At 41.9% G+C, this 15,134-nt stretch overlaps 1 protein-coding gene across 22 annotated transcripts in view; it reads right to left on the bottom strand.

The window, feature by feature from the left end:
• PDE4DIP (phosphodiesterase 4D interacting protein) overlaps positions 1-15,134 on the bottom strand; it is a 176,731-nt gene that overhangs the window by 124,840 nt on the left and 36,757 nt on the right. For all 22 annotated transcript variants that reach the window (XM_074318453.1, XM_019714221.2, XM_019714216.2 and 19 more), the window contains exons 2-3: positions 14,468-14,523; positions 10,185-10,336 (exon numbers count right to left, since the gene is read on the bottom strand). In XM_074318453.1, coding sequence (XP_074174554.1) covers positions 10,185-10,336; positions 14,468-14,523 — 208 coding nt within the window. The remainder of the gene's footprint in view (positions 1-10,184; positions 10,337-14,467; positions 14,524-15,134) is intronic.

The following is a 15,134-nucleotide window of genomic DNA, read 5'->3' as shown; positions in this document are numbered from 1 at the left end:
CACCCGACTTAATTCCAAGGGAACTCAATCTGCTTACAAGATAATGCAGATGTTTTAGGATGCAGAGCATATCAAAAGGCATTCCTCTTTATAAAAGGTTATCTTATACGTAAAATAAATTATTCCAGAATAAAAGATGAATTTTAACACACAATGCAGAATCGGAACTTTGTAGAAGAGTTCTGAACAAACTGGGAATAAGATGACAGATTACAATTAGAGGCCACTATGAACTGTCCACATGGTAAAAACTATAGAAATGAGGACAGAGTTGGCAGAAGGTTCCACAGAGACCTGGTGTGTTAGCTCTCCTTAAAGGACGAATCAAGTTTGGCTCTGCTGGGGCGAGAACATAAGGCGATCAGGGCAGGTGGAACATAAGCAAAGGTACAGGGGGCCAGCTGGACGGAAACAAACGGCATACACTGTCCTGTAACGGGGGCACAGGGAGGACGGGAAGGGAAGAACCATTTTAGGGAGACCTTGACAGTCAAGGGGAGCAGCCTGAGATTGTCCCTCTAAGGCAGATCCTGGCTCTCAGTTTGGACAAAGGGTGAGGAGAACCACAGTGGAAGGAAAAGGGCCAGGAACCGCTTACGGGGAAGATTGTTTTGTTTATTGCTTATGTTTGTTTACTTTTTGTAGCGCTAACAACCAGCAATGCACATACCTGGGCTACACACAAGACCAACTACTAAGGCAGCACCTCTCGTGGGCAGAACCCCTACATTTAGATAAGCGCTGCATCACTTAGGAAATAAACAGTGCAGGCTCTTGATCAAGAGACAGGGCTTCTTTCTTTTTCCTTCCTGTTTTATACACTACATCGAAAATCTTCACTCTCAAAATATTTTTTCCAGACATTAAGGGCTCTCCCGTGCTCTTTCCTTAATTTCTTCTTCCCACTGCTTCTTAAGGTATTAGCCCAGGCTGGAAATAAGGCTTTAATAAGGACTCAACCGATGCCAACAGAGAAGGATTACAACCCAGCTGTTGTATGTCATGCCCCATTAACATAAATAACCGTGGAGTCAGCCTTTAAAAAAAAACCAGTTTCACATTTGCCTAATCATATTCAGACCCCCCCAGAGAGCGCTTAGAATGGAAATGCTTGAAAACATATCCACCTCTTACCCATTCCCCCTCCTAAAAATAAAGTTCCACTCCACTAAACATGATTCGTCATTGTAACTCACACTTTCTTTTCAAATATAATAAAACTTCTGCAACTTAAACTCTACTAATTTGAGATCTGTGATAATTCATATCTTTCCATTTTGTGGTAATAAAAATAGGCTTAACGTGGTAAACAGAGGAACTGCAGTGTTTTAAGTAGCCGTTGACACTGTACTATACTCATCTACAAATAGGTAATAAATATTATCACTGTTCTTTAGCATCCAGTGGAATCAAACCCAGGAACCCAACGAGTCCTGGATTGAAAGACAAAGGTAGACAGGAAGGGATGGGGCAGGGAGAAGGCAGAGCATGGTATGTTTTCACAGATGTTATAGAAATACACACTGGAAACCTATATAATTTTACTAACCATTGTCACCCCAATAAATATAATTTAAAAAACTGTTTTATTTACCATGCATCTACGTGTCTGGGAGTCCCTAGGCTGTTTTGATAAAATCTGAGTTGCAGGAATATAAAAGTTTAATTCCTGGCTGTTTTGAATGAGTTGGACTTATCTTACAAAATTAACTGGATATAATTACTGTCTTCACATGAGTGTTCACAGACGCATTATTCACGATAGCCAAAAAAGTAGAAGTATCCCAAATCTCCACCAACGGATGAATAGATATACAAGCTTTAGTATATCTACAAAATGGAATATTAGTCACCTATAGAAAGAAATGAAGTACTGATACACGCTGCACCTGGGATAAACCTTGAAAACACTACATGTACTAACATGAAGATGGCTTCATGCGGGTAACGGATAGGGGTTCAGACGATTCTCCCGCTGCCCCCCCCCCACCACAGATACACACCCACACCACCCCCAACTCTGGAACAACAAGGTGATGCAGTCACCATCTCATCAGAGCCCTATGAACTATATAAAACCAAACCAAAATAAATAACTCCCTGACCACCAAAAATAAGTGGCCCCGCCAGAAATAGTGCTGTCAGAGACAGTTAAAGGAGCTCCAGGACAGCAATGACAGTTGAGTGGCACTGATGCTGGCAGCTCCCAAGGACTCCCAGGCTCCAAAGGAGGTTCTCCATCAGTTTGGCTTGATCAACATCAGCAGGATTTGGTGCTGTTGGCTCACAACTGGTTCAACCCAGGAAGATTATTGGCTGAGCTTCTAAGAGTCAAGGGGAACATACCCAGGGATGGCCTCCCCACTTTTTCTAGATTTTCAATAACCTTTTCTCCATCCTTCTCTAGGAAAGAAGGCGATTTCAAATGCCCAACGAGGACTTTCGCTAGGCGTAAGAGCTAAGCGTTCACAGTATAACATGAACGACCCTGGCTGCAACAACAAGGCTTTGACCAGGAGTACGGAGGACACACTGCCAATTTGAACCTCAGTCAACACGCTAGAGCTCCAGCCATAACAAAAAGCGTCCTGTTTCTGAACTCACTAGGCTCTCTGCTGCCTCCAGGACTTTCCACGGGTATCAGTGTTCGCCTGGAATGTCATCACTGCTCTTCACCTCCCACTCAGCGCTGACTGAACTATCTCCAACTCACCCTAAGGACTTGGCTGAGCTAGTACCTACTCAAGGAAGCCTATCTGATCCGAAAGCCTGGGTTACGGCACCTCCAAGTACGTCTATTAGCATCATTGTTACCAGTATCTGTCTGACTGTCTCCCCAATTAGATTTAGCATTCCTTAAGAATGGGGAGCATCTCCTTAATTTTCTTCCAAAAAATGAAAATCACTTTACTGGCTTTGGTCTTTGCTACTGTTGTTTTAATGATTATGAAAGAACTACATGTGCCCGCTCCAGTTGTTCCCTTTCTCAATGGGTGGCATCACCTAGTAGCTGCCCGAGCAAGAAAGAGTGACATCATTCATTCATCCAAAACACAACAAAAAAAGAAAAGGCATGTCTACTATAACGAGGCACTAAGCTAATGACTATATCTAGTACTGAACGAGACAAACTCTGTCTCTGGGATCATGGAGCTGAGATTCTAACAGAAAAGAAAGATTTTGAATAAATAAATCATGTTATTAAGGGGAAAGTGTACAACTTTTCTGGGAGTGTACAACAGGTGACAACCTGGAATGGGAATGCAGAGATGAACTGGCAGTTGGTCATATTTGGGCTTCTTTCCCATCACTGGTCGTATATCCAATCAATCACATAGTCCTGTCACTTCTGCTTCTGAAATCTCTCTTTCGTCCGTCCGTGTCCGTAACTCCTATACTGTCTTACTACCAACCTTTGCCTACAGCCTCCTAACTGCTCTCTCTGCCTTTGACTTGACTCCTCCAATCCAGAGTCCACAACAGAAGCCAAGAGGACATTTCTAAAATGTCACCTCCATGTTTAAAAGCTTTCCAAGGCTCCCCATTGAGCTCCAATAAAATTTAAAAGCCTTCACATAACTTGCAAGGCTGCATATTGGTTTTGCTCTCTCCCTTTTCCTCCAGTCTCAACTCTTCTCCACATTTCCAGCACCCACACCCTGAGATATAGTAACTTATTATAGTTCTTTCTTTCATCTGAGTCTTGATTCGTGCTGTTTCCTCTGCAAGAAACATTCATCATTCTCCCACTCCCAGAGTCCATATTAGTGGCTATTTCTTACTCTTCCTTCTGGTCCCCAGTTAGATGTAGTTTCTCCTAGGAAACTCTCCCTGAATTCTCCCACCCCTTCGGACTGAGTTAGGTTGGGAGCTATAGTTAGGGAGCTGAGTTAGGTTACCCAGCAATAGATTGTGTAACACTCTTTACTTTTATCATAATGATTACATTCTGTTGTAATTGGCTGATCTGTAAACTCTACAAAGGGAAGACCCATGTTTGCCTACTCATTATTTATATTTGCAGTACTTAAGACATTAGGCTGTGTACATAGTAAACGCTTTAGAAACATCTGTTCCATAACTAGATAAATAAAATGAACATGTTATTAAAACTTCAGATATGACCGAAAGTTAATAAAGAAGGCAAAAATTATGGCTAATCCCATTACCCAGACATAATCACCATTAACATTTTCGTGTCTATCCTGCCAGACATTTCTATTTTTCTGCCTCTCAAAAATGTGGTCTTCTTTTATGAAATATTCAGTCAAATTGTTGTTGTTTTGCTGTTTAATCTTAAATCTGTTATTACGGATATCCTTCCAAGCCAGGGCAATGTTCTATGATGTTCTATTGTATGTATATACCATACTTGAAACAATCAACCCTCACTTTGATGGATCGTTAGATTATTTCTAATATTTTATTAGTACAAAAATACTGAAATAAACAGTCATCCTTGAACATACAGTTTTTTATACATTCGTACGTGATCATTGTGCATTTAACAGCTAGAATAGAGCCTAGCACACAGGATGTATCCATCTAATCCGGGGATGAGTGGACAAAGAAATAAATGAATAAGGGATCAGTTGGCCCTAGAGAGGCATAATAAAAGTGTGGCTAAAAGTTCAGTTCTGGAACCAGTACACTTCTGTTCAAATCCCAGCTCTAGCACTTTCTAGTAACCACTAGTCTTTTTTCAGGTTCAGTGTCCCTCTCTGAACAAATAAAAATAATGGTTATACCAACCTCAGAAGATTGCACACTATAAGCACTCAATAAATATTAATTGGTATCATTATTTTTGTTGCTATTTCAAAACTTTATTTTTAGAATGGAAATTATTGTTGGAATAAAATTCTTCAAGGTCCATAGGAAGAAAGATAGAACTTTTCTTCATACAGTGAAAAAGAGAAATATATATACATATATAATGTATATATATGAATATAAATTTCAAAAATGTTTTGCTAATGTTTAGGTTTTAAAGACATACATTTGTTTGGCAATTATTCTAGTCTTGTGATATCTCTGCCACTGTTGCTTTAGATGTTATTTAAATTAAATCTTGTGTACTTTAAATGTCATATGCCCCTAATCAGATCGTAAACTCTTTGAGAATGGTAACTTGTAATCTCTGTATCCTCCACAGCACTCAGAATCATTTCTTTTATTTATAGTTTTTAAAAGATGATTGAGTTGATACATAGCTTTGGCTGTACCACTTAGGAATGAAAACGTAGCTGAAGTTCTGTGGAATGACCGTGTGGAATGACTGAAAAGTCGTGTTTAAAAAGAAGAAAATTCTGTGCTTACAGTTGCTGAAAGTTTAGGATTTCCCCCCCCACTTCCCTTCTCATCTACTAACTTCTTAAATGGCTCAAAACACTAGTGAAAACAAAACCAGTAGGCTTGGGGCACTGTGGTTTTGGGGAGCATAAATGCTGTTTAAGAAAGAAAATGAAAACGTACTTCACTGACAGTATTCATTTTCTAAGGCTGTAATTACAGAAAAACACTCCAGAAGCACTGAAATTGCTGACCTAAGAGCAGCAGTGACACGATTTAGATTCACCTAAACTAGAACAGGAAATCCAGAGTATGACAACTCAGATCTCCATAAAGGTAGAAAAGTCCCTTTTAGAACTTGTCCCCCACCCCCCTCTCTCTCTCTCTCTCTCTCTCTCTCTCTCTCTCACACACACACACACACACACACACACACACTTCAAATCCAAGTGGAAGAATTTGCCAGATGGGTGGGGCCTCATCAGGCTGACTCACTGTGGCTGGATTCAGACTACCAGGGAAAGCTGGCTTCAGGCTATAATTAGGCAAGCACTGCAGTTGGTTATGCTGGCATTTTCATGTTGCAGACAACATTATTAGAAAATGTGTAAACAGGAGAGAGTGGTGGAGGCCCCCTCTAGACCTTATGGCCACAGACCCCCACCCCGCCATAGCTTTTCTATAGCATCTGCCGTTTTGAGTCTATGTATAAAACCACGCGCACACATTCCACCAATGCAGCCCCTTTCTCTGCATGGTCCTCTCATTTCTCTAAGAACCTTGGAAATCACTAGAGTTAGCTTGGGTCTGCCACTTTAAACCTGTATAGCTTTAGGCAAGTTATTTGAGCCTTGGTCTCTTTACTGGTCTAATGAGTGTAATAATATCTATCTCATAAGTTAGGAAAATGAACTGAAAAATAGCTGAAATAAAATACATTAAATATCTAGAAGAGTCCCTAGTGTATAATGAACACTCAATAAATATTTATTATTATTAGCTACTATTATGATCTTCTTAATAAGTCCTGTCAAGTATTTCAAAAGGTCTCTGCTTCTTTCTCTTATTTTCTGTGTATAATTTTGTCATCCCAATTGAGATGGAAAATGGTCTTCCTTTAAACTCATTGCTAAAAACAAATGTACGTCTCTTGACTTCCCAGTTTCCTATCCTAACCAATCAATGAGTACACCAATATCCTCCTTAGAACCATTCAATGGTGAATACATGCAGTGAATTCTGATTAGAGGCTGGGGGAACACAAATCCAGTCGAACTGACTGGAAGAAAATAGGCCAGGAAACTCCAAATCCAACAAGTTTGGTTTAGTTGATACACATTTACTGAGCACATACTATGTACTGGCATCGTGCTAGATTCTAGAGACTAGAAAAGGATGAGCAAGAGGTATTTTTGACCCTTGAAGAGCTTAGAGCCAGGGTATGTATTTTGAGATTGGAGAGTCAGGGAAGGTATCAAGAAAGAAAGAAAAGAAAAGAAAAGAAAAGAAAAGAAAGAAAGAAAGAAAGAAAGAAAGGAAATGGCACCTGCACTGAAACTTGAAGGATGAGAAGGCTTTAACCAGGTAAAGAATAGGAGAGAAAAGGTATTCCAGGCAGAACAAAGACTGGGAAGTATGACCCCGCTGTGAATTGCAAGCAGTCCAGAATTAATGGAATAAAAACCATGCAATGGAGAGTACTGGGAGGTCAAAGGAGATTTCCAGTTTACGTAGAGAAGACAGAACTGCACTCTGTGGCCACCTAAGTAGGAGCTAATAGTCCAGTCCCATTACCACCAAGCTTTCTCTAGCCGAGCTCCCTGATCTAGAAAGTACTATTTTCCGTCACAAAATCGACAAGTATTTTCAGGCCCACATTATGAGACATTGGGTTGGTTCCTTTGTTACTTGTTTGGCCTTTATTGCCTCATTTGTAAACTGGGGTCATAACCACGCTTTCTTCCCAGGGTTGTCATGAACATTAAATGAGATGATACTGCACATACTTGAAACAGTACCTGACACAAAGAAAGTATCAAGACATGCCAGCTAGTATTACCTGCTCTAGTCTCAGCCCAGATGTGCTGGGGGTGGGGTGGGTACTGTGATCCAGTGAGAAAACGTATAGGAAGTTTTTCTCAACACCATTTCTATGTAAAAATCTTTCCAACCCAATTATCTGTCAGGATTTATGATTATGGTCCATAAACTCTATGACCCTGAAAAAGTCACGACTTCTGAGCCCTGGCAATGACCTTTCTGACAAAAAAGTGTATGGTTGCCTCACTGGTTGCATCATTAGTTGACGCATAGGGGAGAGATTTAAAATGATCTCAATTGGTCTTTTCTCTGTGTCCTAGCTCAGTCTCTGTCAGTGGTTCTCAGCGTGGAGAAGTAAGGACTCATCAGGATATGAGACCAGGATGCTAAGAGAAAAGACTTGGAACTCCACACTGGAAAGTCAGGTCACCTCTGTCTGTCACCCAGTTCAGCCCTTCATTTCTCCTCTCCCCACAGCCTCCGGCCATTCAGTCCCTCAGTGGAGGAGGCACCCCTCACATCAACTGTGTTTCCCCGAAAATAAGACCTAACCGGAAAATCATCCCTAGCATGATTTTTCAGGATGACATCCCCTGAATACAAGCCCTAATGCGTCTTTTGGAGCACAAATGAATATAAGACCCAGTCTTATTTTTGGGGAAACACGGTACGTTCCAAATCACCTCTCAACCGAAAGGAACATGCAGGCAGCCTGCCTTTCAGAGAGCACCCACTGAAGCAGAATCAAAAGGTGCAAAAAGAGGAAGGGGTTGGGGTGTTACCACCCCCGCTCCCACTATTATCACTACACAGCTGGTCAGAGGTTTAGTCGTCAATTAGCCACTTAATATTCCTGCAAACTCGCTGTCTTTAAGAAAAACACACAAACCAGTATCCATGACAACTATGGGCACTAACAAAACCAAAGCAATAACAGGCTGTTTAATTCTCAGGCACACGTGACATGGAGCATCTTCTGGGTCCACAGGAAAATCTGGTAGGGTATGCATTAGGTCCTAGTGAAACATTTCTATTCACCAACTGAGGGAAGACAGGGGAAACCCATGTCAACGCTGCTTTATTACCCCTTTTTTAAACATGGAATTTCATTATTTTATGTCAAAAACTATCAATTCAATAATGAAAGAACCCCACATATCTCAGGGCATGTTTACACCGTATTCCTGTGTGGCCCCACCCCTGGGTGACCCCCAGGGGGCACCAGAGAGCTGTTTCCTTTTTTAGCACGGGGGTGGGGTGGGGGGCCGGTATGAAATCGTGGGTGCTCTTTCCAGGCCATATAAATGCCAGGAGATGGGTTCTATCATATAGGCTTCCTGGGGTCAGTCCAGATCACAGGGAACTGGGGACCTGGATTACATTATCGGTCATTTGGCTCTTGGCCAAGTCTAAGGATAAGGGAATGGTGTCAAGTGCAGCGGTTCCTTGGTTCCTGAGTCCCAGGTATTCATCCTCCTACGGGAAACACAGCATCATATAAAGGTTTCAGATTCAGTGCATGCGCTGCAGCCTGCAGGATGGCACTCCACCCTCACAGAACACTGCCTCTAAGCTGACATATCAACTGCACCTTCCGCAGGCCATTCCAATACTCGGCCTGCCCGGCTGCTCCTGCGTGGTTCAGTGTGCAATATGACCAGGGTATGCCACGGCCATGGGCCCGCTCCCGAGCCTCCTTAGCTGGGAAGTGGATTCCCTGATGGTATGCTGAGTTGCGTGGGATTCCATGCTCATGGAACGGGTACTCGCTAAGGCCCCACACAGTGGTGCTACCTGAAGCTCTGTGGGCAGGAAAGTCATCCCCTGAATAGCTGTCTAATCTTGTGAGAAGGAGGCATTGACTGTTCTTGGAAGCACCCAGTATAGTCAACTTGCTACCCAGGAGCTGGTGGATTTCCTTGATGAACAGTGCCCTGTCGACAGCAATGGCCTTTGGCTGACGGGAGGGACATCTAAGGGGGCAGCAGCATTAAGGGTCTTGGTTGGGCCCAGGCTTCACCTCCAGCTCTGCATTTGTGTGTCTATTGCATTCGTTGCCACAGGGGGCTAACGTCTGAGTTATTTTGACTAGTTGACTGTTTAGCATCTCTTCTGTAATGGATACTTTCTGGTGAGCATTAATATCTAACGCAAACGTTTCCACACTTTGCGCGCACACCTGTATTTCCACCTGTGGTACCACACAGTACATACTCTTCGTGTCTGGCTTCTTTTGCCTGTGACAGTCCAATCCATGTCGTTGGATGAACCAGTAGCTCTCTCCTCTTATTGCTAAGTAGTTTCAACTATATGACTACACAAAAGGATATCCCTTCTCCCATTGGTAGACATCTGGGTTTTTTCTAATTTTTGACTATTACAAATAAAGCTGTGAAGGACATCCCCCCCAAAAAAACAACAAAAGAGTTGAATCAGTTTTGAGCAATGATGACAGATTCTTGTTGAGAAGCAAATGGTTGTGGCTGAGGCCCCTCCTGCTGCCGACAGTATCCAGACAGGTAGAGTGGTCCAAGCCAGCCAACTGGACTAGGTCCCCTGGGCTCACTGCTCTCCAGCTATAGAGTCTCAGGGTGCCATTTAAACTTCCTGAATTGATCTGAGAAGTAAACCAGGGGTGGAAATGGTCAGGCAGAATCTCTGCCCACAAACCACAGCACTCAGCACACAGCTTGTACTACAGATGCTTCTGGGGACATACGCTCTTAAAAGAGAGCATTCTGATAAGAATGCCCACAATCCAGACTAAGCCATCAGTCGTATTTTCCCGAGACCTCACTATCCCATGGTACTCCTTCTACTTGGGAAAACAATTATCCACCCATGGGACTTACCTTCTCAAAGTCTCGAAGAGCCTGGGTGTGCACCTGAGGGGGCTTTTCAAATGCTCTCAGGTAATGTGTCTGCCCAAAGGGGACCTTCTCGCCACTTCTCCAGGTCTGTGACTGTGCTGGAGGGCCTCGGTCTTTAGTGTCACTAAGAAAAGCTGCCGGGGAAATAGAACAACAAACACTTTTATATAATGGTGGCGTTATGATCATTCTCACCTACATAAGCCAACAGAATTTGGTTTTTGCAAAACACCAACCAATTCTAGGCCACATAGAAACAGTTCATATACAGTAGCCTATGGTAGATAATACTAACAGTGGTCTCCAGTGAAACACACTCGTTTACACCCATGTTCCGTTGTGATTTGATGTTCCTGCTTCTCCATCAAGAAGTGTTTATTTCTCCACCCCTTGAATTTAGATTGGCCTAGTGACTTGCTCTGAACATGAGACTACGAGGAAAATGCCACTGTATGAGATCCAGAGACCAGGCCTCGAGAAGCTTTGCGTTTCTGTTCTGGCCTTCTTAGAATCCCAAGACCACTTGCTGTGAAGTAGCCCAAGCCACCCTCCTGGAGGAAGAAAGGCCATGTATAGGAGGAGTGGAGATGTCCCAGCTGACAGCCAGTAACCAACTGCCAGACTCTTAGGTGAAGCCATCTTGGACGCTTGGCCCCTGCAAGCTGTCAGAAGATTGCAGCTTTTTGAGTAATCCCAACTGACACCAGCAGAAGAAATGCCCAGTTTGCCAACACACAGGATTGTGAGAAATAATATATCATTGTTTTAAGCCCCAGGTGGGCAAATTTTTTCTAAAAGGGCCAGACATAAATATTGTAGGCTCGCGGCCTGTACCATCTCTGTCACAACTACTCAGCTCTGCCCTTGTCACTCAAAGCAGGCACAGACAGTATGCAAATGAATGGACATGAGTATGTTGCCATAAAACTTTATTTACAAAAATTGGCTGACCCCTGTTTTAAGCCACTAAGTTTTAGGATGGCTCAGCACAGAACCAAAGATAACTGAGATATTCTTTTTTTCTTTTTCTTTTAAGTCAAACTATTAGATAAGAAGTATTTATAAATCTCTCTGTAGAAAATCTTTCAGGTTATCAATTAGGAATAATAACAGTTATAACAACCAGCACCTTTAACTGGCATTGCAGGTTACAAAATAGTTTCACATGAATTATTTCATTTATAAAATTACTGCAGAGGCCGGCCCGGTGGCTCAGGCGGTTGGAGCTCTGTGCTCCTATCTCCGAAGGCTGCTGGTTCGATTCCCACATGGGCCAGTGGGCTCTCAACCACAAGATTGCCGGTTTACTCCTGCAAGGGATGGTGGGCTACACCCCCTGAACTAGCAACGGCAACTGAACCTGGAGCTGAGCTGCACCCTCCACAACTAGGACTGAAGGGACAACGACTTGACTTGGAAAAACGTCCTGGAAGTGCACACTGTTCCCCAATAAAGTCCTGTTACCCTTCCCCAATAAAATCTTTAAAAAAAAAAAAAAATTACTGCAACCAGTGAATGAGATTGGTGTGATTATGAAATCCATTTTATAGATGAGTAAATGAAGGTTCAGAGAATTTGCTTGACCAAGATTCCATTTCTAAGCCCTGGAAGAACCACGTTCTTCTCACTCAACGTTCCTAACGGTAAGCTAACACTGTGTTATTTTAACACTGAAGGGGGATGCAATAGGCCTAAGAGTTATGAAAAAACAGGCAAAGAAGCAGAGATGTCATCAAAGGAAGCCTTGCCCTGGGAAAAGCCAATGAAAGCCAAACTGCTACAAACCCTATGCCTGCCTTTGAGGAAAACCACTGAAAGAACAAGAAATTCAGGGTTTCCCTCAAGCATAGTACACAGAGGATCTCAGATTGAGGTGAGCTGGGGGTTGCAGACTCAAGTAGGAGACACAGAAAAATACATCTTTTCCTGGCTGACAGGAGGAAGCAATGAGCCTTTATTACTGGGTAATTTTTTTTTTAAGTCAGAAAAAATGATAGCCATCACAATACACCGAGCTCCACAGACAGAGTCAGTGCAAATGAGAGCAAACTGGGCTCTGGGCATGCTTCACTGAGGAAAAGTTAATTAGGCAGAGGAGATCCTAAGGAGCTAAGAGGCAAAATGTCATTACATGCTTTTTGTTATCCCCTTTCCTTTCCTTTTTTTCCTTTTTAAAATTTCCTTCCTCCCTCCCTTCTTCCATCCTTTCGTCCCTTCGTCCCTCCCTCCCTCCCTCCCTCCCTCCCTCCCTCCCTCCCTCCCTCCCTCCCTTCCTGGTATATTCTGGTTTCCTTTGCCAAAAATCAATCAACCATATATGCATGAGCACCAAATGAAACAGCAACAAAAGCAAAAATAAATAAGTGGGACTACATCAAACTAAAAAGCTTCTGCTCAGCACAGAAAGCTGTCAACAGAACAGAAAGGCAACCTAGAGGATGGGAGAAAATATCCTTCCCTCCCTCCCTCCCTCCCTCCCTCCCTCCCTCCCTCCCTCCCTTTTTCTTTCCCTTTCTGCAAACTTGCCAGAAGGATCACAAGAAAAAGTCCCCAGATAACTTCAATCAACTTGTCAGAATTTTTTTAAACGCTCAGAAGAGGGCATTTTCTGCTTAAAGGAAAAAGGAACAAGGAGGAAAAGAAAAAAGAGGATAAAAAGGACCAGGAAGAGATGATGCTGAAGAGAAAGATGAAGATGAAGAAGAAAATAATGATAAATAGCGTGGTTCCAGGGCAGTGCTTTCTTCTCTAAAAGTATTGTATTAAACTCCCCATGATACCACTGGTTTTAAAGGGAAAAAATGAACTGTAAGGCCATATGATTTGATTTTAAACTGGGCACTGTACAGTGTCTTTTCATTTTTGTAAAATTAGCATGTTTTTGGATGGTATGTTTAGATAGTATGTTTTTAGATAGTAAGGTATTTTCAATATCTAGGAGTTTAAATTAGTATAGAAATTTAAAGCTGATTTTATTGGTGCACAGCACATATTATAGATGGAGGTAGTATTTTTTCTATTGTCTTCGACTCAGTTTGTACAAAATAATTGTTATGCTGTTAGTTGTATACCAGTCTGTGATTACAGGTTAATAGTAATAATAGTAATAATAACATTGCACCTCTTTTGTTAATATTCTGATTATTTCTAAGGAAAATGTAAATATTTCAATGAAAGGAAATTAGAAAAAAAATATTTCTTCCAGATTGAGGTGAAATTAAATAGGCTATTAAAAGGAAGAAAATTTGATAAAACGGAACAACAATACATTACAGTTTGGTTAGTGGGATGAAAAGAGCTTTTGAAGCTTGGATATAAATCCTGACCACTCGCTAATTGTGGGAATTCAGGCAAGTCTCTTAATTTTGCTGAGCTTTGTTGTCTCCCTAAAAGTGGACATAATAATACTTAACTCACGGAGCTTTCCTATAGATTAAGTGAAATAGTAAATAAAAATACCCATCCTACTATCTTGCCTGTACTGGACATTTTTTTCTATCCCACTTCCATTTTGGCCCCAGTCCTTCCATTTTTACCTCATAATGGAGGCTCTTGGTGCTAAAATGAGGATGGTAGATCCCTGGAACTTGTAGATTTAACATACACAGTTACGATCTGAAGTCCTTAACAAATTCAAATTATAAACTTTTTTCCAGACTGTGAATATGAACCATCTGTGTGCTTCAAGGCAAATCACTTAGCGACATAAGTAAAACCCTTAAGTGATTCAACGTTTTTGTTAAAAATCATCCCCAGAAGAGAGCTATCTTCACTTTGGTTTTGTAATTTAGGTAGATCCTCGCTAATGTGAGGGCAGTAATGGTGGGATAGTATTATGAATGCCCTAATAATAATAATTATCTTTACCGGATGCTTATTCCTTCATGAGCTCTGTACTGAGAGCTCTTCTCACTGAAGTTCACTTGTGAGTTTGACACTATCATAACACCTATTTTCGTGGTGTATTACAGCAGAGATTTCATTTTAGTGGCAGAATCTACTTTAACCATTTTACAAGTGACCTTAATTTTGCAAGTACAGAATTGTTAAAAGTACGAAGAGTTCACATCAGTATTTCAGTTCTAATTCACCGCACTGCGCTAGGAGAGTGGAGACTTCTAAGCTACAACGGTATGTGCATATCTGGAAATTCACAAAAAGTCTGAGGACATTGCAATGATGAATTTAAAAGATCCATGACTCAGGGGATTTATGATCAGCAGGAAAACAAGAATAAAGCAAGGCAAGACCCACGGCCTCCTTACCTGCTGCGTGACTTGTCCTGGGTACCATCTCCCCATCATCTTCTGCAAAATAATCTCTGTGGAGAGAAACACATAGTTAATGAGATAACTACCCTGCATGGTCCCCAGTGCCTGGGGTGTCAAGATACCTAGATTCTGTTTTCATTTTTTCTCCACAAGAATTCATTCAGCTCTTACTCTGTGTCAGTATCAGTGTTAAGTGCTGGAGATCCAGACAACCCCGCCCAGGAAGTGTTCCCATCCTCGTAAGTCCACGTAGAGATGGGCATTGAGTAAACATTTCCAAAGGTATTGAATTACCATGTGGTGAATGCTATGCAGGAAAATGCAGACTCACTTAATTCCTAGAGAGACTCAGAGAAACTCAGAGAAAGGGTACTTTCAGCTGAGATGAAGAGAATGTCAACCAGATGAAAAACAGAAACAGGAGAGTACGCCATCACAAGGAAACAGCGAAGACCCTGAGTTGAGAAGGAACTTGGCCTGTAAGAGGCACAGAAAAAGTCAATATCGCCCCCTGACCACGCACTACCTTGTGGGATGGGGTACGGATATTGAGTTTTATGTAAAGGGTGATGGGAAACCACTGATGGATTTCACATGATGGAATGAAGGGTAAATGACCAGATGCAGATTTTAGATCGATCATTCTAACAGCTCTGAGACA

The sequence above is a fragment of the Rhinolophus sinicus genome, linkage group LG14 (genome assembly GCF_036562045.2).
Source record: "Rhinolophus sinicus isolate RSC01 linkage group LG14, ASM3656204v1, whole genome shotgun sequence".
NCBI lineage: Eukaryota > Metazoa > Chordata > Mammalia > Chiroptera > Rhinolophidae > Rhinolophus > Rhinolophus sinicus.
The sequence above is the reverse complement of the archived record's forward strand: the minus strand, read 5'-3'. Positions and strand labels throughout refer to the sequence as shown.